The sequence below is a fragment of the Mycetomoellerius zeteki genome, unplaced genomic scaffold, assembly GCF_001594055.1.
Source record: "Mycetomoellerius zeteki isolate Tzet28-1 unplaced genomic scaffold, Tzet1.0 scaffold70, whole genome shotgun sequence".
Taxonomy (NCBI): Eukaryota; Metazoa; Arthropoda; class Insecta; order Hymenoptera; family Formicidae; genus Mycetomoellerius; species Mycetomoellerius zeteki.
The window spans coordinates 1800132-1825790 of NW_017257720.1; the positions used below are offsets into that span (position 1 = coordinate 1800132).

Here is a 25659-nt window from a genome sequence, read left to right on the forward strand (position 1 = left end):
CCTCGCTCTCTCCTCTTTCCTGCCTCTTTGTTGCTTCAATTTTTTTCGTGGTTTTCCATTTCGTGCAACCTCCCTTCATCCCCGTTCCATCGACAACCCTACCATCCGAATCACCCTCGAGAATCGAACGGATACCAAGCAATTATTTAACGCTGCGTACTGTGGCTTTGGTTTGTCTCGTTGAAATACGACAGAATCCCGCCTATCGAAACGCCTCTTGTACGAGGTGACAGTTTCATCGATTATCCTATTATCATCGAACACTGAAAGCCAACTGTATACTGATGAAATAAATTTGGAGTTGACTAACGATTATCTGATTATTGGAGAGCTTCAATGATTTAATATATTCAAAAAACTATAATTTCGAATTATTCATATAAATTTTACTGCTCATTATTGATTATGTAATATTAAATTCCTCTCTACCTTAAAATAATTAAAATAATTTTAAATATTTCATTAATATTTAGGAAATAAAAATTACGGAAACTTATGAATTTGCAACTGACCTTCTTTTGTATTATATATTGTAAAAATAATTTGAATCAAAAACAAAATTAATGATAATGTTAAAAACAAATAGTAATATCTTTATTATATATAAGAAAAAGTTTATATATTTAAAATTATATTCTTTTGATAAATTACACTAATAATGAAATTAAATTAAAAAACTAATGAGTTATAGACTCCTTTAATTACCACAAACAATAAAATCTTAAAATACCATAAACAATAAAACAATAAAAAATTCGTATAAAAGGCTACAGGAGTCAACCTCCAGTTGTTGAAGATTTCGAGATATATATTACATTAACAATACCATATAATTTCGTACATTTCGACTCTTGTTTGAGTTATCTTCAACGTTACAACGTTAATGAGTACAGCAATTACTAAATCGCAGTCAATGTCTTCATCTTTTCTCTTTTTGTATGCGACCGTTGGAACATTCGTGAGTGATTTTGATAAATTGTTTTATTTTTAATCAGTAAATCAGTGATCGATGAGTCTGGTAAGCATTTTAGGAATTAATGATGCATTGAAATTCAACAAGATAACGCTTATCACGAGAAACTGTATACATTTATACGGAATATGCGCTATAGTTTTCGAATGGCTAGTTTCTAGTACAATGCGCATAGTATTGCGTTAGGACCAACTTGGGAGCAAACAGATGCTCCAGCTTTTCTCTCATGGGAGGTATCACATCCTCGCAAACCAGAAAATATGTCTCGTAGACAAACGTTAGCTGCGACACAGAAAATTCATAAACGGTTGAATTGTCGACGGAAATACGATTGTTTTGGAAGCCTGAGCGCATTGAACGTTTGAATCATCCATTCATTCTTTGCGCGTATTTTTCTTACATATACAGCATATACAGCATATACATTTACAATTGCCAACTACAAATTAAGAGAAGTAAAATCAATGACAAAAAATTCTACCAAGTTAAATAATTTTATTAAAAAACCAATATGCAAAATTTTTAGAATTTAAAATTTATTACACGCTCGCACGTTAATCTACACCTGGAAAATTCGTGTAAATAAATTATAAACCAATTTTTGAACCAATTTATCAACTAGCGCGAAATAATATTTTTAAAGTCATGTTAGTATTATTTAATTCTATCGCATAAATTTATTTACTATTTATCTTTAATGGCTTAAAGAGCGTTTTATAATCTTTTTTTATAATCTACGTTTCTTGTTTAAAATATTCTCATTACATAAATTAATAATTCTTATTACATAATTAATATACTGTGAGTTGATTATCATCAATTAACATGTCGTATATTTACAGATACATATAGCACAATGATTGACATAATTGAGGCATCGTCATTATTACACCTTAACACACATTCGATTATATTGGTTAATAATCAGAGTAACGTAATACAGGCAACAATAGCTATTGTTTTTCTAATTAAGAGTTAAAAAAGAAAATATAGAAAAGCATAGTAATATATTATTGTTTTTTCATAACTTTCAGTATTAATATCAATTAATATTAATTGAATATTTATAAAGCAAAAACTGTTTTAATAATAATTTTTATTTTAATTTATTTTTTTTTAGTATATTCTCTTGACTGAAAATGCGCTGTAGATTCTTTACTATATAATCGTTATCCTCTCTAACATAACATTCTTGATAGTCAAATTAAAATAATAATATTCAATCAGAATCGAAATCACAATCTTGATCTATGTCCGTACGCACGTGAACATATATATGTATAATAAAATATCACTGTCTGAAATCATTTCAACAGGCACAAAGTACATACAAACCTTCTATCATGCACCGAGTTATATATAAGTATGCAAATACAATGCGAGCGCATATTTTATATGCGGCGAGCACTTGGCGGAAAGAGCGGTCACGCCAAAAGAAAACTCGAGTGAAGCAAAGGCGACGGAGAAGGGTGGTAACCGGGAGGGTGGAGGTGAAAAAAGAAAAAAGGGAGAAAAACGGGCAAAGCTTGGACGGTTCTGCCTGTCGGGCCGGCATCGCATTGCACGCAGGATTAAAAACCTCAGCAAGAAATATAGCCACTGCAAAAGCTCTCATTTGCAATCTACTCCTGCTGCCCTCGGCTTTCTACCGCGCTACTTTCCCGCGGACGAGGCGGTGGAACGGGATGCTGAAGAGAAGCAAGGATAACACGGTGAAAACCCGCGGCTCTCCGCAGTGGTCGACGTGAGATGATACGTTACTAAAGTACACCTGTGATCGCGCAAAGCAGCTTAAGCCTCGCAAAACTGTCTGTTTCGATTTCTGCGGAGAACAGCGACCTATATCTTTTCTATTCCACTGACAAACATGGAGTGCTTCTATGTGAGTAAAACATTGAGACATATGCTATATATATATGATAATATATAATATAAATTTAAACCTGATTTATACAATACATAGCGAATACATACATATCGCTAAATAAGCTTTAAATATTTTACGAATGTATATTTTATTTATGACTTACATTTCAGGATTAGTGTTTTCTTTTTTCTAAGCCTAGTTTTTCATTCTCTGGTTAACTTGTAGTTAAGCTTAATGTAATATTTTACTCAATAGGCTTTGTTCATGATCATAGGTGTAACCCATTGAATATAACATCAGGTTAAGCCTAATCAAATCAACCAAATAATGAAAAACCGGACTCTATAGTGTTTTTTTTTATTTTTTTAGTTATTTTATATAACATTATTCCATCATATCGTATAAGAATAACAATATAGATGTTTACATTCGTGAAAGGATTAGATCCAGGGCTAGTTACAAATGTAGAAAATGCTAAGCATCGAACTACCCGCGAATTCAGTGAAGGGTTTATACGCACGGATACCTCTTCCATGATCTTTATTTTTATTTCACCCCCACTCTTATTTTCTTTTGTTCGTTCACGTCTCACCTGAGATCCAGCTGCCCGTGAAAGGGGTTCGAGGGCAGGCATCGACTCTGGACGAGGGTCTGCATGTTGTTGCAGAGAGATCGACCGACGGAATAGCGCGGAAAGGGCGCGGAGGTGGGGGTTAACGACCCCGATAGTCGCGGTAGAACGTGCGTGAGCCCTCGCACGACTGATTACGAGTGAGTGACCCTTTGACGATCACGATCGGCCAACTCGACGCACGAGAAAAGTAAGAGCGACAGAGAAAGAACGGAGGCGACAGCAGCGCGAGAAAGCAAGTATGTGTGATCGATCGGAGCGTGAGCGGCGAAGAGAGCATCGCCTTAGGGCCCTTCCGGAATGAAGGGGTTAGTTATACCGATGCGATACGCGGCTACTATCGTGTATCAGCGTCGATAAATCACCGGATGTAGGTACTCCGACGTGGACACGTTAGGAAAAGCGTCGCATTAATGTTTTTGCTATGCAACCATATGGAACAGTTACTCGAAGATTTATTCGTGGAAGAGATGAGACGGGATGCGGATGTTCCAGACATGAAATATTACGAAAGAATTATGCGCACTGTTTAAAATCGATTTTAAATTATTTATTGGAATATAGGTACTATCGTAATCTCTCGCTGATCGACGCATGACATTGCGCTGAAAGATAAACAGCGGGATATCGATCCTTTCGACATCTGAAGTGGTGCATTGTGTATGGAATTAATCGCAGCAAAACATTGTCCGAACTTTAAACATTAGGTTGAAGGATGTTAATCATTTGTTGAACATAAAGTTTATAATGGGCTTTACAATAAAATATGTGCAGCTAAGGAATTCGCTAAGGCATTTAACATTGCTGCAGAATTCAAGTACAGTATGCTACTAATCGCTGTAGTCAACTGACTTATGTTATGTACACGGATAAATCCTCTTTAGCGGCATAGATAAATCATGGAATATATCATGCTACGAGGTTCAGAGCTATGTTGATATTAGCGTTTTTGTTACGCCTTTAATCGCAACATTATAGTACAATCTACATCTATGTGTGCGAATAGGCTTTTCATTTATATTGTACGTATATACGTCATTTCTCTTCTGCGTTTTATAACAGAATTTAATGCATTCAAATTATAAAAATTATCTTACAAAATAGTTAATAAATCAACATTTATTATGACTAATCATTTCGTTCTCTTCACATGTGACACAATTCAAACATTAAGTTTCCTAAAAATAGGAGAAAAACTATTTTTTACTTGATAAAATTATTAGTTAATCAAATAATATATCGGTAAAAAGTATATATTCTTAACATGATCAAATGTCATTTTAATTTTTATTTTACAATCCTAAAAAAAAAATAGTCCTTTTTGAGGTAACGATTGTTTTTAAAAAATCCTTTTTTAGTCGTGATAATTTTGACGTTTTTTTTATGAAGTTGAGTTAGTTCTCTTTTGATTATTAATAAAGTAATGTTTACTTAACTCATTCATGATAATAACTCTTTTGAGAAAATCACGTTTTGTGAATTATGTCATTTTTTCAATAAAGAGGATGATATAAGAAGTAAGAAGTATTAAAATCATTGTATCATAATTTAAATTCACAAATATTATAATGAGAAATTATTTTACAAAGATCTATTAAACATTTCCAAAAAAGCATGTAAAAAATATTTCTAAGAAAGGAAAATTATTAAAAATATGTTTGGCAAAACGAACATAGTCACTCGCGCTTTGATTTATTGATATCTTGAATTTCTTCCTTGATTTGATAATGGGTAAGTGGTGCAGGAAATCGGTTGGTGGTTAGTAACTAGGCATAACAAGAGCACTGACTCGCCGGCCATGTCAGGCGGTATATAGTGGCCTGTAGACCCTTGAATTCGTATTTATGTTTGTACCCGCCGTTTGGCAGCGACGGCGGCGGTGGCAGCGGTAGCGAGAGTCTCGCGGAATTGAAATGCAAATAGTGGGATCCCGGATGCAAATTCCGGTTGCACGGGGTAACGCCAGCCATCCTGAACGAATGAGCGGACGAACGAACGAACGAATGAACGAAACACGGCCTGGTGCGGCGCAGGCACGGATCAGTCCAGAACGGAACTAAAAGGAACGGAACCGAGTGGACCGCGGATAGAATGGAGCCGAGCGAGGCAGAGAGTGAGCGATGAGTGCGGCTGAAGAAGAAAGACAAAAAATTGATTGCAATTCGGCGCCACTCTCGGCTTGCCCGAGATAAAAGTAATGCGTTTCGTGCATAACGAGTCGCTCCACCTCCGCTGCCACCCAACGCCCATTTCCACCCTTTGACCCTCGTATGTTGCCCACGTTCTTCCCCTTCCGACCTCTCTTAGCCGCGGTTCTGTTTTGTTTTCTGCCGCTTTCTCCTTCTCGTGATTCTTTTTGTTTTCTTAATTGCCATGTGAAGCAAATATATACGTTATATGGCATTGATCAACTAAACTCACAATTGCGAGCATCTCATCAAGTTGATAGAATATATAGAATAGTAATATTTTTTAAAATAAATCTCGATTAGAAAGAGATTATAGTATATTTGACAATGAGTTAAATTTAGGTCAAGTTTAATTGCTAATTGTAAATTTCCTGTATCGGTTCATTTACTAACATCATTCATATATATACTTATTACAATAAATTATTATAAATAAAATACATTCTTACACACACACACACAAATACTCTCAGTACTCACACACAAATGCGAATGTACGCATGCGCATGCTCACACAAACAGACTAGATATAAAATTAAAAGATCGACTAATGACTTTAGTCGAAACGTTTAGTAATCTCCTACTTTCCACCCTCTTTGGCTTATACAGAATTGGATCGATACTTTATAATTATATTAAGTGGAGTTGTCGCAGGCGACGCCATCGTTGCATTGCTTATTTCGAAGTAGAAGTATCATTGCATCGAAATGGACGACAATCGGACGGTTAACGGGAAATAATTGGACACTCGTAGTTATCAGGCAGCCAAGCATATCCGTTATTCTCTGAATGGCTAAGGATCGGTTGTCAGTATTAGCTAGAGATATCGTTCAGATATCTACCTACTTGGATACATGGAACACATCAATTTTCTGTCACGTTTACCATGTTGATCGAATTAACGATCATGCACGACGTATTTCGTAGCATGGTATTGCTCGATGGACATCGGAATTTAAACATGCTGTTTAGCCTAATTGATAAGATCGTGTGTCAGTTTTGCTTAAAATTATCTCGTCTTATCCGACAGATTTATACGATTTATATGAAAAATCCTAGTTTGTTTTTTTGTACTAATATTTTATTAAAAAATTAATTCAGAATCTTAATATATATAATATCACATTTATTATCAAATTTTCTCAGAAATTATCAAATAAAGTAACGAACATAAATAAATAAATAAATAAATATAAAATATGTAATAAAATATTTTGTTAGTCTGGACGTATCTCAGTTCAAATGTAATTTATTAAAATTTTTATTTTAAAAAATGATATACGAATTAGTTTAAACAGTTTTTTTTTCTTATATTTTCCGATTCTAACATTACGCTCATAAAACTAAAAATATACCCTATTTCAGTTTTCAACTCCCGCAGATCCTCTATTAATAATTTAAAATGATAATTCTATTAATATATTGTGTAGATATATTTTATACATAATCTTATTTTCTTCTATTATACAATCAATAAAAATTATTTTTTTTTATTTAACCTTTCTTATATTTAATCATATTCTTCTTAATCAGTTCTTCTATGTAATCATATTTTGTTATGAAAATATTGTTATTTTACTTTTGGAAATTAAGTTTGATTACTTATTAGACATTTCTTGTTAAACGCCGCACCCTAACTATGCATACATATAAAGCTTCTACTGATCGTTTTCTGCGATGATTACGTCTTTTATGAAAGTCATGCTCAAACATTATATTGATAGATTGAACAGACTGATGTTCTTTTTTAAACAGGATTAGCGCGATCATATTATATTGCTTCATATACACTATTCACATGAGTTAATAAACCAAATACGAAAAGAAGCAATCAAACTTATGATTTTAATTTATGTAATATAATTTAATTTCTTTTTAAACAATTACTATCCATCTGCTGTCTTTTTATCGTTAGAGAGAAAAACTAATATTAATTTTAAAATACAGTTTTGATGTAATAAAAAATAAATGTATGTATATGATAATTTTTTAATTATGTCATTATTGTGACAAATAAGTAATATATTGCTTCATGTTTATTAATACTATGACAATTTTTACAATAACAAACTATTAGACAGAAAGTAATTGGTAGTAGAATAATAGCATTTGTTGTCAGCCTAGAATAAACTTAAGGTCGATTAGAGATCGTACAGATTATGCAGAAAGATAGTGCACTACAAAGCTAATAGAAATATAAATGTAACAGTTATGAGAAGAATAAAGTACAAACTATAATAGCATACACAGTGTATTCTAATTAACGAAACAAAGAGAGATTTATATTAAGAAATAGAAGCTTCAAGAATAAGACCAAATTCGATAAGGATAATAATAAAAAGAATAGGGCAAAAGATACAGAAAGAGTACGCCAGCATCCATACGATAGCGGCGCCATCGATTACATCGAAATTAACATTTAAAAGCGGAAAATTTGCAAGTGCCAGGAAGCCCGACACAGAGCTAACTGTGAACTGTGCGGGGGAAACCATCGTACATAATAAAGTTGCATACACGTACGCCCTCGTTACCGGGCACGATCCGCGAGCGGGTACGCAAGCGAGGAAGCAAACGTGAACTGGTGGAAAAGAGACATCGTCGAAAAGCGCGGGGATTGCAGCAGGGGGCACAAAAGGGTGGTTCTCGACGGGGGAGGTGGGCTCACGGTGGCAGAACCCTCGCTGCTAAATGTAAATGTCCGGCATTTGTTACTTCGCCTGTATGACCCGCTGCTGTTTGTTTGTATCTGCGGTATGGGAGTAGCGCGGTGGCAGTCGTGGAGACGCATGGGGAGAATAGAGAAAGCGGAGAAAGAGCAAGCACCACCAACGGGCGTAGCGCTATTCGGTGCGGTTTTTGCCCCTGCTTTCGGTGCATGTCCCTTTTTTATTTTGGCCTCCTCTGTACTCCCTCCCCCCTCCGCACCGACGTTCTGCGTAAGCCACCGCTTGGGCACACGCTCATTTGTAAAATTTTATGATGGCCCCCCCGCTTCTGTACCTTGTATCCATTATGTTGTATCCATTACGGACCGTGCGGCCGTTCCTTTTTACGAATTTCATTTTAATTACTGGCTCGTCCAGCTGGCGTAGCCTTCAGCGCGCACACGCGATCGCGCGGGAGAGAGTTCTAAACGACTTTACACATCGATCTGAGAATATTTCCGTGTATTGAAATCACGAAAAATTGCGCGGTATACCTCGCGGGCAAAACCGGTGATTGCGATTTTCTGCGCGCCCATCGTTAAGCTTGTGCGAGATAGGGCGCGATAAACGGCGAATGGATAGAAGGTCGGGACAGGGACATTAAAAATACAAAGGCTTGTAAAATTTACTCGACCGGTCAAAAGTGCGTGGTATTAACGAATTTCGAGTGCGATTAGTTTGACATAATTAAAATCGAGGCGGAAGTGATTTAATCTAGACCTAACGCTTTAAAATTTTAAATAAAAGATATAAAAATTCATCTTCTACTTAATTTCGTTAATTCTTATTTAAATAATTCTTATTTAAATAATTTATAATAGAAATTAATTTTCTATTTTTTGTATTTTTAACTGAATAAATAATTTCATAATAAGATATATATTAATACATAATAAATCTAATTAGGTTTTCCATAAATTTATATTTTTCCTTAAAAAAATGTATGTAATACTTCATCCTTTTGACAGATATCATTTAAATAGTTATTTTTAAGTCAAAATTATCAAAATTATTTCCAAAATTGATAGTAAATAAAATTTAATCATTTGCATTTCGTATACTTAATGAATTTGATTTTGAGTAATACCACATACATCTACAGTATAGAATCCTTTAAAAAAATGCATAAAAATAATGAATTAGAGCAAATATTGCAATACATACATATTTTGTTGCAAGCTTCATATTAAATTGCAAAGAGATAAATAGATTATGTATATCTTTAAGAACAGATTGTTAAATATGATAATGAAATTTGATTGCTTTAACACAATTCTTTAAAAGAAATATCCCATATTGGTGTATTAAAGATATTAAATTCAATTTCTCTCAATAAATCAATAATATTGATGTTATAATGTAATTTATGGTAATCGATTTCTGTGTAAAAGTTGATTGTTCATCTATTCAATGTTTTTAAATGTGAAAGAGCAATAACCTTGGACATCTATTCTCACTCTGCAATACGATCGAGTTTATTTCGACAATAGACGGCAGCTTGAGCTAATAATATTCCTCCCTCTGGGCAAATAGAGCAAAGTTTGAAATCAGAAACGCGAAGGGTTGTCTCGCGCCTCGACTTTCTTTTTTTTTTTTTACGTTGTATTATCTTTTCCCTCACCCCGCGAGTTTTGCCAGTCTCTTTAGCCCGACAAAGAAGAGAGTATTGTGCAGAAAACTTCCACGCAATGTGTCAGGCCGCGTCGCCGACTACCATACTTGTGTGAGACCGCCACTCTTTTGATATTTCAACGTAGTAGACGAGTGGCGTGTCGTAATGAAATCATCTCCAGTGCTTTGATCTTCTCCCCGTGCGGCACACCCCCTGGCCATCGTCGGCAACCTCCGCGTCGCTTTCCCTTGAAAACGCGTGGCCGTCCCCGCCATCCACGCGAATGTCCCAGTCACCCTGCACCCGGCTCTACCAATACCCTTCAGTCGCGTCTCCACGCAGACAGGTAGGCAGGCAAGGTACACGGCCCATTCCAACCCCACACACCCCCATAATGAATTCCTTCTGCGCTTCTTTACCGCAACGCATTTTTATCATGCAAAAAGCAATTTTCTAATTATGACAAGTGCTAACCGGTTATCCTTTGTTGGATACGTCTTTGTACTCTTTTCATTACATTTGCCGGCCGACTCATAATTATCTTCTCGCACAAAGTTTCCCGCGTAGGAGCAGATGCTAACGGAACCTAGAACGTAAAGTAAGCGTTGCACAACGTAAAAAGAATTTGTAGGAGGTTTGATATTGTGCGGGAATCGTGAGATATTTTCTTTGCGCGAAAAACGGCAATAGATGGTGACGATGATGGATGTCGGAGCTGTTGCGTCAGAGGCAACACGGAGGACATAAGACGATGAAGTGATGCGAATGAGTCGCCTTTTTCTTTTATGTGATATGGATAGAAAGAACCCTCGATAACGCTCAGTACTTGTCTTTCAGTTTAACACTTCATGGACACGCGATATCACATTGAATCACGACACTATAAGTGATGTAACTGTACATTTGATCACACGTGAGAAGGAAAACTGAAAAGAAAGCAACGTAGATAAAAAAATAATACGCACAGCCCATATTTTATCTTTTCTGTACGGCAAAACGTATGAACGATGAAAATATCACTAATCAAAAAACAATTTGGCACCAATAAAAAGTTTTGTAATCACAAAATTGTAACTTTTAAAAGAGTTCTACAACAGTTTTTCTTTTGAAAGCTTTACATTCATCAATTATAATAAAAACAAATTAGTAAATCAATACAAAAACTGTACAGACTAGCGTCCAATCTTTTTGAAAACGTAGAAATATTGTTATTACTACGTGAAAATGAAACATTTTAGACAATTTTTAATTGAAAATTTCTACAAATATTCTCAGAAATGCAGTTTTTCTACTTGTGCCGCTGAATTATTCTGCAATAATTATAACTAATAATTATATAGTTTCCAAATAATTTTCCAACTTACTACCATAACAAAATATACTTATATGAAATAATTTAATTATTTAAATAATACTTACATGACTTAAACCATATAATTCAAACAAAAGTTCGAATCACTTCATTGTATTAAATGTAATTAACATTTCTAGTATCAATATTGTTATGTTACATCATTATCAATATATTGTTTATTTAATAATTTATATTGTTTAATGGTTATTACGATTTATTGTTATTTCACTTGAAAACAAATTATAATAATTATGCGTTTCAGATTCGTTTCATAAAGCTAAGAGAAGGATTGATTAAAATGTATTAAAAGAAAGATTGTTTACGCAAGCGAGGAAAAAGCAACAATATAATACATAAAAAAGAATAATGCGCAAGGTACTATTTACTATAGTGGACAGTGACGATGATCGATACGCGAATAAGCGCGTTGACGAAGGCGCCAAGAAGCATAGGAGAGGAAAAGGGATGAGAAGCTTGTTCTTTGTACGAGAGAACCATGACCGTGGCGGCTATATAAGGTGTATCGAGCAACAAGGACTAACGGCCTTTAATTAATAAAGTTACGCGAACAACTCTCAAAGTCTTCCTGCCTCCCGTCCCCACCCACTAGCAGCTATTTCCTTCGCTTTAGAAATTCTGGTATTTTCCCCCACTTCCCCTCATTGCTCTTCGTACTTCGCATCTTTCGTAAAGGCCTACCTGCGAAGTTGTAACCCTTTATTGGATGAGAAAGTGCCTTCCGCTTATTTTACAGAGATACTTCCCCTGATGAATTTTCCTTCGATCATGATAATTATGATTGTTTTTTTATTATATTATACATATATATAATTGTTTAAAGTATTTTAAAAAATTAAACAGTTTATGATATTAATAACGTTTGATAAGTAAAATTAACAAATATTTAAATATAACAAATTTATTTATATGTAGATGTAACAATTATCAACTTAAACCTTTTTTTAAATTTGCGTTCATCTTGCTTATATTTCTTTTTATTGTATTATGAAATTAATAGAAATCATTGTGTGAATAGAAAGAATAGCTCTGTATGAAATACAAGATAGTTATATGCAAGATGTTGTTTTATGTAAATATATTTTGAAATTTATGAGACGTATTGGAAAATACCCTCTTAATAAATTACATCAATGAAAGATAATGCTATCAAATCATGATTAAATATTCATGGTAAACTTTTGGCAACAGGTGTTATCGCATTTCTTCTTATGTGTTATTAAAAAAATATAATTGCACTATGTGTTTGTAATTACATTTTTTATATCCGGGATAAAAATAGAATTACAGCTGATAACTCTCTCTCTCTCTCTCTCTCTCTCTCTCTCTCTCTCTCTCTCTCTCTCTATCTGATTTTTAATTAAAAATGGATTGTGTGAGTTCTCATTAATTGCACTTAAATTAGTATAGTCATAAAGATTTAGAAATTAAGTGTCGTTATTCGTACTAACAAAAATAAAATAAATATATTTAAAAATAAAAACTGATTCGCAGTATATTCTAACACACAAAAATAATTTATTTATTCTAAATAATAAAATAGCCCATAATAAATTCTGTATAAAATAAGCCCTTTAACTTTGCTTGAATAAAAGTAGTAGAAAGTTAACGTTTCATCTTTTGAGCACATTCAGGTATTCTAGCTTATAGAAATTTATACGTGCAGTTCAAGAAGCGGTGTACACAGAACGTGAATACACATTTTACAGTCACGTGTAGACACTCCGAATTTGTAATACATACGGATGTCGTGGCTCGCGCATATATAACACCATATATGTATACAACAGAGTATACATTACCGTTATGTAAATTATATAGTACATATACACATATGTAATGCGTAAACGTTGCTCGTAATAGTGCATCTGTGTTGGACTTTTGCTACGTATATTAAGTCAGCGACATTTTCACGTGCATTACACGACACGTACTTACATGCGGCATAATGGAAATAGATGTATAGCATATTCAACGTAATATGCATAGAGTGACGTAAGAGTCACTTCACACATCGTTTATTGATCAAACGTTTCACGTAGCACACGTTAAATACATATATAAACGTTTTCATTGGACCTATCAATCTTTCTATATCACTCAACAAAATTTCACATAACGAGATTTTTTTTAAACATAAAAACTGTCTTTTTATATAATACATGTTTTGTTTGAAATTTAATTTTACATTTCTCCAATTACCATTTCGCAAAGTTAATATATTTTTAGTTTATATTTTTAGAAAACGTATGTGTGAAAATAATATAAAACTAATTTTTTCAATTCTCTTGGACAATTAATTAATAGATATTATAAATTAATATTGAGTTTTGTAAAAAAATCTATATTACGTAGAAATTCTCTTAATCCAGCACATTATAATTAATAACTCGCGGAATACATATTTCCTCTTCATTGGCGTGTCGACGCCAAGAGCGGAAAGGGTTGAAAATCTTTTCAAACTATGCTACAGCTTCAGGGACTACACGCAGACGAACCCCCGGAAAAGGAAGCACCACCCGTGGATTGCCAGACTTCAAGAATTAAACCGCGTTCTCTCTGCCAACATCATGACGTCTTGCTTGTACTATGGCGCATCGGTCGCCGTACTTCTCGGGAGAATCTTCCGACGAGTTATGGCTTGCTAAAGAAAATTGACTTGAATCTACGCCAGGATAATAAAAGCGCATGGCTGCGAGAAAGCGCGAGCGAGAAAAATGAAGAAACAATCCCGACACCATAAGCGATACCAGTAAGGAAGAGGTCGTTCAAATCCGTAAAACGACCAGAAGGAAAACCCTCCTCGTTATATAAATTATAGATCGTGGCTGTCGATCTTAATATTAATAAATATCTATTAGTGAGCTTCAAAACTTGTATCGCAATATCGATGTTACGAGCGATATTAAACGCGATATAAGTATTGTATTATTTTGATTGGAACAGTTCGTCCATTCTATACTTGCTAAATATCTACTAGAATTATACTATATCTTCCAATTTTCAAATATTGAATGTTTTCAAAAATTGCAAATAGACACGTATGTTTATGATAGTTTATCTAAAAGTAATTTAGTAAACAGATCTGAATATATTATTATATAGATATATCACGGGTTATCATACTTTATTCCCTCTCTCTGACAAATAGTTGTTACTTAATTGTTTTAATTCTGTTTTATTTACTATCAATTATTATTTACGTTTGATAGAAGAGAAAATTAAATTTTTTATATTTGCGTTATGGAATGAAACTCTAATAACGCAATGATAAATGATATTGATATTGAGCTGGTATTAATATTGAGAGTAATATTTCTTTTATTATTGCTATTACTGTGTATATTATCGATGTCATCCTATAGCAGTATTATTTTATAAATTATGTAAGTAATTTTATTGGTACTATTTATGTAATAGTACAATGAGACAAGATATACTGAAACCATCAAAAGACTTAAAAACGTTTTATTGCATTAGAAAATTAACAGAAGATTTATGAAATCAAGTACGCATTTTGCTCAATTAATGTGGACTTGCTTACGTGCAGAAAATTATGTTATACATGATAATACACCATTATTTTTCTTTCTATGCAATTGGATGCTATTAGTATTATAATAGCATTCTTTTTCTAATGCATACGTGCGTGTTTAATATAATTAACGTATACATTAGAAGCGAAATTCAACAATACTGTTATTATTATGATATTTCTGCGGTATGATAACCTTTTACAAAATGTATTCCCCCATCAAATTAATATTCTCCGATATTTTCAAAATATTCTTTTTGCATATAACTGCATCAAGCAATCGAATAATTTTTTACCTTATTCGGTGTCGTTGCTTGTTGCTGCGGCGAACAGCTGGTGCTGTGTATAGTCGGCTGATTGGTTGTCGCCGGCACGATGCCCTGATGATTCAGATGGCTCAGCTGATTCAACTGGGTGAGCTGCTGCGGTTGCTGCACCGGATTCTGGGTGTTGGCCTGCAGCTGTTGATGATGCGACTGGTGCGCAGGATGAGTCGTCTGATGATGCGTCGCAGGGAAGGTGGGTACCGTGAACGGGACGAACAGCATCGGGCTGCCGAGGATGTGCGCACCACCTCCACCCAATGCCCCCGTCTCCTCCCTACACCTTTTTCGTGCGTTTTTGGTTTTGGGTAACTTTCTTTACTCCATCAACCGTGTTTTTTGTTTTATTTTTTTCTTAAGTTCGGCGTGTTACTACGTGTATCGTTACTTTTATTATGTTACTTTTGTCAAGTACTGCCGACGACGACGACGAGCAGAGTAGAAGCGTAGCAGTAGCACTAGTAGTGGTAGTAGTGGTAGTAGTAGAGGTAGAAGTAGTGGTAGTGGTACTAGTAGTGGTAGTAGTAGTAGGGGGGTAGTAATACGTGTCGAAGTGAAGCTACAATGTATGTTTAATAATTTATCATTACCTGCACTCCTGCCCCAGCCCCTGGTGCTGGGGGTGGGCGTAGGGGGCGGCTCGGACGGAGGTGGTGGACGCCACCCTCGCTACCCTCAGCGATAGACCGCCCCGCTGGCTGGTAAGCTGGACCGAAGTTGGTTGGTGATTGCTATGCACGCAGCAACAGGCACGGCAGCCGATCGACTGTTGCTGATTCGGGATAGCCTGGAGATGATGAGTTAGGGGGCCCCTGGGCCCCGTGGAGGAGGGAGAACACGGGTACACCCCAACCAGGCAACCCACCACCGCAGCCCCGGGGCCCGGTGCGCTCGGTGCCAAGGCGCCTGTGGACGAGGCCACCCCAAGCTCGCTGGCCCTCCGGCAACCACTGCACCACTGCACCCACCCTCCTTGTTGGGGGGTTTGTTGATACGTCCTGTTGACGTCGATCGTTGAGCCGGGCTGAACAACCTCAACTTGGGCTTCTTTAAACTCACGATTGCCTGCGGGTGGGATTTTGCTACTTTGTTGTTGACTGGGGGCGATTTACTCTGAACTTGCACGTGGCGTACGCTGATTCTTGATCTGTTCCAAATCTTCTTGGATCAAGCGATAACAATCAACAGAGAAAGTTTGAATCGCTTCACTTCGACTTGCTTTTTAAATATGTATCACAACACCGACACTCACGTAGAAGGCTGCTTACTTTAAACGAATTAATGAAAAATCACAGTTCTCACTGCAGCCTTGTGACGAGAAAAGATGAGTTTTAACAAACAAATTTAACCACCGATGTTTTCTGTTTTTAAACTCTGTTAGCACCGCTGTTTACCACAAAACGACACTATCGTGTTGAAAACTGCCTTTTACGTTTGTCACAATTTTCTAGGAAATGTTTTGAAGAATATACTAGATTTTATCGAATTTTGTCCTGTGGAATGTGTTTACCGCATACTCTTGGCGCAGTCGACAGTCACTTCACGGCCACGTGGTCGACTTGGATAATCTGTATTAGTAGGAGTGCCGGTATGGTTGTGGATCATAAAACATTTGTTTTTGTGTGTACGTCACCGCAATTAGAAAAGTTTGCAATATATTTTCTTGTCAAAATAATTTCTTCTTTCTTTTAAAGTGAATACTCAGGATAAACCATCGTATTAACAATAATTAAGTATTAAATTATAAAGAATGGGCTTCAAGAATGAGAATGGGCTCAATTATATTTGTGATAGTACAATTGTTGAACACGTTTCATCGTATTGTATATAAACCGGTAAACTGACGATGTCTTCCTAGTCAGCAGAGCATGTGTTTCAGTCTCAGCAATTGGTTCGGATCTGTAACGGAGCAATCTGTTTGGGAGCCCTTGTGTCAGTTGATTCGGCAATATAAGTCATAAAACGTGTGTTTCTTCTTTATGATTGAAGATACTGCAGCACGTGTGTCTACTGCATGTATCTCGCAACTTGCAATTGCATGTTATTTGTTATTAAAACCTATCAAAATCTTCCTGATGATGACTAGACTATGGTGAACAACACTCGCAATCGCACGCGTCGCACAAAGGTTTTAGCTTACGAACGCATTGCGGAAAAAGACACGAGGTTCGCGGTACACGCACAATTGGAAGAACGATAATCACTGATCGTTCAAATAGCACCTTCTTTTATTCTTGTTAACGCTGCTTTAAATATCTTTCATGTATGACAGGTATGGACTATAGAAATCTGATTAAACGTTATTGCCGCGCAAATGACATATGAAATAAAAAGCGGCGGTTACTTTCGATCTTTGTAAGAGGATCAACACCCTTAATTGCGGCGACTTTCTCTATTTCCTTCACGGGTAAATCAAACAAAGCGGCCGGTCCTCGCGATCGTACAAATGAGGTTAAAGACACGACGGGTGGAAAAAGAGGGAACCTAACCCGTAATGTTGGAAGGTCGCTCGCCGACTGACTAGCACTTCCGTTCAGGCTGTTGTGCGATTCAGAGTGGGGGATGCTTCGTTGGGTTGTTGTGTGTAGGGGTTGGTGGCGGTGGGTCGACTCGTCGGTTGGTTGGTTGGGGTGGTTGTGTGTGCTTCGCTCTTGCTGTGCGCGGGAAATCAGGGGCTTTCAAGCCTCCAGGATCTGTATGGCCCGGCGAGGTAGCGACCAGTTTCACGTGGCTCGTACTAGCTTGAGTTCAACTACTTTCACCCTGCGTTTCGTTGTCAATACCGAGCCGGAAGTTTTTATGAAATCTCAACGCCGTGAATCTTAAGTAGACAACGCGCGTCGCAAACACGCAAATTCCCGGAATATCAAGCTGATGTTTATTTATATGTTAACACGGAAGTTGGTAGCAACGAGGGAGCGTCTGTTCATATAAAGATCATTTTCACTTCTAGGACAATGTGTTGGAATTGGATAAACGTCGCTTGTGCTCTTAGAAACTTAATCGTGTTGCGGCGAGATATACGAGCAAGTAATCAAGACAAAAGGATAAAACACGATTCGGTGAGTAAGTCGATTAAACGGTGAGAAGAAATCGAGATGTACGAGAGACTGCGTAGGGTATCAGGTGCGCGCTTATCCTGTCAATCGAATTATCTAGAGTTCGTCGCAGCTGCTTCAAAATATCCTTTTATCTCGATAGATACAAACCAGATATCAATCAGCTTTTATTATTCAATTTCTAAGGACATAAAATAAATCGGTCTTGATATACCGGGATTCGTCACCAGATATCTAAGTGAAATTTATTTTGAATATAATTTTCCTATCTCGCACAACGATTAAAATAATTTAAATAATTTTAGCGTGCTAATCAAATTAACGTTAATTAATAGATTTCAGATCGATAATGTCGCTTGAAATCTCACAAATCTTTATATTCTTTGCTAGGCCATAAAAGACGTTTGGCCGTCGGACACGAGCACCATTCTGCGGGCAGATTATAATTTGTTGAGGCGTATTTCTGGAAAGATTTCACGTTACCCCTTGCACTAAAATAATCACTTAAACATACGCACTCGGAGCACCTGTCACAATCGTCGAACTTGTCACGCACTGCTGAAAAACGTCACTTTCGCGAACGTCTTTCCGTTTTCAGGTGTCTCTCGAACGGGCGCCGAAGAACGACGGGGGGAACGCGTACCGGTTCGTAAGCGTGGTTGTTTGTACGCGTGCGTCCTGATATGGTGTTGTGTTTATGCGGCCGGCGATTGTAGGTATTGGCGTGACGGTGAGGAAAAAAGTGTCACGGCGCGAGTTACGAGCGATGGATAAAAAAATGATAATGGCGGATGAACAGACGGATATAGGGTGCTAGTGTGACGGCGTCTCGTAGACTAGGATGTAATGGACTATGGATTTGGTGAAGCGCTGGTCCTGCACGTAGGTAGGCAGCGTGGAGACAAGAACCCTGTATCGCAATGTATCGCGGTGGTGGTGGCGACGACGGCGGCGGCAGCGGCAGCGGCGGCGGCGGCAGCGGTAACTGGAGGGGTGGTCTGTCAGGCTGGAGGGGCGAGTGGGTGGCAGAGGGTAGGAGTCTGGCTCGTTCCTTCCTTCGTTCGAAGTGGTAGAAGAGAGGGTAGGTCAGACGATCCCGAGACTGAGGGCGCGCAGAGCGCTGTTTCTCGTGCGGAAACAGTTACCGTTACTTCCGTTACTGATGTCGTCATGTATATCTTGTTGTTTTTTGGCGTTCGGCTCGATTTCTTGCTTTTCTAACATGGCATGGATTCTGTCTTTCCAGATTGACTTATATTACGCTGTGTTTCTGAGTTATCCATGTCGGAAAATGGATGATTAAATATCTATTTATTACACAATAATGAAATTTCTGTTATGTTGTAGTCTTAATTTCAAAATCTGCTATTTTTATATTGATTACGGGTAAAATGCAATAAGATATTTAAAAAATAAAAAGTATTTAGTAATAAGTACAGGAGGGGAGACCGCGACCGGGTCGTAAGAGGTTGATCGTCAATTAAAATGCTTATGATTCAATATGGCATAAAAATCTCTTTTTTTTTTACTATAAATTGATAAATTGATAATATTAATTTGTCGTGTAAAAAGCTTTGCACCAAAAGCATTATATATATTATTTAGAACAACTTTTAAGAAAATGAAGTTGTGAGTAAATTTTCCTTATCTCCTATTTTGCTGTCTGATAAGTTTTTAGCATTATCAATCGCGATTCCTTGTAATTACAGAAAATAGTACGTCTTAGAAAATTTTTACTACAGTTAAATTATTATTCTGACAAAGTTTGTGAATACAATCTCGTTTACTAAAAACGACCATGTGAGGTAGGTCGTCCAAAATGAGCCAGGATTAGGTAATCAATTTTAATCTCTTTAGATCGGCTCCTTTTTAGAAAAATATGTTTACAAAAATATAATATTTTATATAAACATATATGTTCTTTCATTTTTCATATAGAAACTATGAGTAGTACAAAAGCTGAAAACCAAATTACGTATTTTATGATTAAAATAACTATTAAACTTATAACAAAATAACATAATTACTATTATTTTTTAAAAATATGAATTGACATTAAAATAAAAACTGCAATTTTTGTATGTGTTATTATCCATAAAAAATGTATTACTATTAATCCTGGAACATGTGACAATCAACTCTGAGTATGGGGTTAATTGTCACATTTTTGTGATTTAATTAAAATTAAATTACTTATTTGTACGATGATATATTTAAAAGTAATATTTTTCTCTCAATACCTAAGGAATGTAATTATGTTATATAACGTATATAATGTTTCAAAATTTTACATCCATTTTTTTCTAAAAATCATTTTTGAAAAACTGTGACAACCAATCTGCTCTACGTTATTCTGTCATAAAAATTTTTGATGGTGTGAATATTTTTCTCTTTTGTGTTAGTTTGCTAAGAGAGAAGTGTAACCAAAGGAATGTGGTTAGCGCCCCGATGAATCGATCAGTACTGGTCATTTGGCTCCCTTTGTCGTACGTGTTAATTAAAAATTGCTGGCGGTTATCGTCGTAGAAGGAATCACGCACATGCTTGTAATTAATTCATCAATAAATTCCCATCAGACCATCCTCAGTAATCTCACAGCGTTTATCGTCTATGCTGCTGAAAATTTCATCTTTTCAAAACTAATAATTACTGATATTTTTTTCTAGAACATTTATTAACTGTTCACGAATGAGATAATTGTTCTATAATTATGATAGAAATAGGATAATATGTATAATATGTATTCAACTATTCACAATCCAAATTCATATACTATGCAATGTAATTATTAAAACGATATATAAAGAATAGATAACTTACCATGAAACTTTTATGCTATTACTTACACAAAATTCTTAAAATGTTTTTTACGTAAATAGATAAATTTAGAAGAAGAATTTGTTTTTTTTTGTACTAAAAATTTATTATTTTACTAGCTTTATTATATACATGTTTTAAAAATAAAAACATAATATGTAAAACATATTTTCTCTATCAAAATACTCTGTCTAATCAAATTTCCATTACCATTAAGAAGCAAATGAGAATAGTGATGCGGATCAACGAAGGCAAAGTCGACAATTGTAAAGACTTTAAATGCGATTCGCGACTCATCTATAATTCAAAGCGCCCGCGGTCGGCGGTCTTCCATTGGGTCGCCATCAACGAGCAGGCTCGCGAGTACGATAGATATGGTGTACACACTGTGTGCACCCAGGAAATTTCGTATTTTCGTGGCTAATGACTGAGGAACGAGACGGTAATGTATTCTATGCGGAACATCTACTATGCGCTCCCCATTAGCATTTGTAATGCGCATCTACCCCTAACTCGGGGCGCAAGCGTTGACGCGCTCGGCGCAAACCCATCAACGTACCATTTATAGCGCCGTTTCGTGCCCGCGTACGCGGAGAAAAGAGTTTACTACTCGTTGCTGGTGAATATGTTAATGGGATGCACCCGTGCAAGCAGCCCGCTCGTAGCATCGTTCGCGTTATAACGCAGCCGTTGCAAGATTATGGTCGCTCGGCGTCGAGATATTTTTCCGCGTCTCCCAAAGGCCGCGATAATATGCGGAGGTAGACGTACCATTAGGAGGTCTTTCACATGTCATGCGAGCGCAATAGTTACATCCGTTTGTCAATGCTTTGTGATTCGTTTTTTTTCTGCACGATGGCCAAAGCGATTTCCACTTATCGCTTTTGCATGGAATGCCCTTATCGACTTTGCCGAGCTGCGGATAATCGAGGGCGACGTATCGCGTGCGTGCATTCGCCACACGGCAACACGTGTGTTTACACTTCTGCATTGCCAAGGTATTTTTTTCTGTTACAATCGATACAATGCCAACAATATAATAGAAAATGCTAAAGATTATGTATACATCGCGAAATTCGACTTATTTCTATGAAACTTTTTATTTGGGATAACTTGTCACAAACACAAAATATTTGAAATGTCATTTGACAAAATACATTAATTTATAATTTTTTTTTCTTTTTATTCTTTTCTTTATTTTTTATACTAGAAATTATTAAGAAACAGAAGTCAGCAATTAATCACATATAACAAAATCAAATTTAATAATCTCTTATAAAATAATTAATCTGTATAGCTTTTGTATCGATATTTAAGTTTTCTACCGGATATTCTGCGAGAATATCATGCAGAACATTTCGCAACGATATTGCCACGAAATTCACCAAGAAATGCACAACAAACAAACGTGGCTTCTGGTGGCGATAACGCCGTAATTAACACTTCAGCCGGTGTGCCGTGCAATCTCGCCGGATGTGTTTCGCGCAGGGAAGTACCGCAGCCGCTATAATATCCATGAAAAACGCTTGTTCAGAGCCGGAACGACCGTCGAGACCTGGGAACGTCCCGAAGCGCAGAGGTGGTGACAGCAAAGGCGACGGGCGCAATAACGGATAAGCGGAGCAATCGGACAGTTCGCGAGCGGCCTCTGCTCCTGATGGGCTGGACGATGGAGAGACACGGCTGTAGGGAGTCGGTATATTTATAATGACCCTATATGTATGCAAATGGCTGCATATCGTACGCTCCTATTTCGCTTGCATCGCTCGCACTCGTACGTGAGAGAAAGCTCGGTCCACGCAACCTATCTGCCTCTCCTCGTATGGTCTCTCTTCCTCTTGCCCCTCCCTCTTCTCTCTCTCTCTCTCTCACTTGTATTTTCCAAACGCACTCACGTACATCGTGGTTGCGTGTGCAATTACGAACACGCAGAGGCGACAGCGAGCTGAGGGATGGAGATGCATCGATTGTGCGTAAACGCGAGTCAACGGCAATTCCACGAGAGACCGCGGCACAATTTTGCAGTTAACCAGGTCTTTTCGGCCATTATACGCGGTCTCTCATGGTATATTCCTGATAGATACGACAGATCGCTTTCCGGACGAAAGCGTTCTAACTTGACAACGAACATAGTATAACTTTCTATAGGTCCGCTATAAAGGAGTATAGAACTCATACGCCTCCATTTATGAACTTTCTGATGGAACACATATTTTATCTCCTCTCTCAGGAGAATTTTGCAGGCATGTAATGATTAACATACTGAATGTGTATTTGTATTAATATCAATACGTGAATAAGTTGATTGCGAACATAATATTGTGCAAATATGTAATGTAATTTTCGCCTAAAAATCTTTATAAAAATATACATTAATCAAATAACACATATTTAATAAACTTACACAATGTTTCTAAATCTATAAATATAACATGTTAACATGTATTCAATTGATATATGGGATTTATGCATAAAATCTTATCAACATTTGATTTTATCAATTGCTGATGCATGCGGTGAAAAACAGTAATACATATTGCGATTTTATCTTCATTCCTGATTCGTTGCTGATGCGAATTTGAGCTATATATTTAACGATTTCATTAAAATAACTATATTTTAACAATTTTTAATATGGATATTAACTGACTTTATTTTTTTAAATCAATAAGGATATATCGGAAAAGATATTAATAAATTAATACATTCCGCATTTTAATAAAAATGAGAAAAAAAATGTATTCTTAAGAATTGATTAGCAGAGTATCTTTAAATAATTCAGTAGATTTCTAGAAATCTAGATTTAAAGTTCTAGATGTAAAATTTGGTCAAAATATTTTAATATGTACTTTTACAATGCGGGATAAAATACATTCATCTTTTTCTGATCTAAAACTCGCTTTGCGTAAATGTCGATAGGGCACATCGCGATGCACATAAATTATAACGATAAACATGTTATTTATAGACCAACATAAATTGGCTATGCTAATTTCTGCTGATCAGCAGGAAGCCATAGTCGTGTTCATTGAAAACAAATTGCAACCTATGCCAATGCTACAAATCTCTCACCATTTAGTCAATATGCAACGAGAAGTAAAAATCTCTTTTGCATTTAATAATAATCTCTTGTGTACAACTTTCATAATTTCTAATTAATTATAATTGTGGACAATAAAAGTGTAAGTCATGAATGTGAAACAATTACGAAGAACAGATATTATTTTACGTTATGTATATTAATTATTAATTAATTATTACGACATAATGAGTATACAAATTGTTTCACAAATTATATATTTATTACTATAATTATTCTGTAAAATGAGTATGCGAATATTATTCTACCAATTGAGCATTATTAATTTCCGCATTCCGTAATAAGACAAGTTATATTATATATTATAGTTATACAATTTTTAAGAAAGAAGAAAAACGTTTGTATGTAATTAATATTATCAATTTATTTAATTTTAGTGATCCTATTATATTCAAATCACCGTAATAAAGTAAGTAACGAGTTTAAGGTAACGTTAAAGCGCGCTCAAAGTTATGGCATTCTATCCTTCATAACCGCATGACATTAGTACAGCATGCAACAATATACCACGATAAAATAGGATCAGCAAGAAGTAACAGCAACAGTCGCCAGTTTCCCGCTACTAGTTTCTGTCTCCGCGGTCTTGTTTTGCAGTACGAAACCGTGAACTACCTTAAATAATTGCGAGCTTAAACGTGTTTTGCTAGAAGCCGAGCGAAAGAAGCGAGGCAATCAAAGGGGAAGACTGTCGAAAGAAAAATAAGAAAATTACCGTAGTAAAAAGTTTGGGAACTATTTGAGTATATTTGTTCACTTCAAAATCCAATGATCATCTCAAACAATACATGAACACGATTTATTAATAATAAGTAGACGAATGTACAGATAATCCCTTAGTCAATAAACTTGATAAATTGATCAAGTATAAGGTTAGAAAATTTAAAATTATTAATGCTTAAACATTACGCGATTTACTTGAAATAATTAACAGATTTTAATAATAAATTAACAGCTATATGTCATATTTATTAATTACTGAATAGTGCGATTACATACGTATATCGCACTGTCGTAAGAAAACACAAGTTAAAATTTTTCAAATTTATTATTATATGCGGATTGTGTTAATATGAGTACATTGACCTTTAATCAGCAAAAGTGATATAAATTAAATTCAAATAAAAAATAGAAAAGAATTGAAAACGGGAAAATTGTAATAGAAATCAAAGTAGGGACAAAATTAATATAACTATCTACATGTATTATTTTTAGAGAACTAAAGTAAAATTTGAAACAAGCAATTTATAATTAACTCTAAGTTAACTTATATTTAATACTGCAGTAATAAATAATTAATTTTACGCAATTTTTTTTCTCTCCTGAACAATTTAACATTTATTACTTGTATCACTTTTCTTGTGGAGATGCAATACATAAAGTTTAGATCATCATATTAATTTAACATAGCATTATATGACTCAGATAATATGCTCGCGAAATCACGGATAAGTCTATGAAATCGCTGATCGCACGATC

At 35.7% G+C, this 25659-nt stretch overlaps 1 protein-coding gene across 1 annotated transcript in view; it reads right to left on the minus strand.

Annotated features, from left to right (window-relative positions):
• Positions 1–16500, minus strand: part of LOC108729102 (nucleolysin TIAR) — a 442199-nt gene extending 425699 nt beyond the window's left edge. The window contains 2 exon segments of the mRNA XM_018458044.1: positions 15181–15490; positions 15798–16500. Coding sequence (XP_018313546.1) covers positions 15181–15432 — 252 coding nt within the window. The 5' untranslated portion in view covers positions 15433–15490; positions 15798–16500.
• Positions 16501–25659: the final 9159 nt, after the last annotated feature.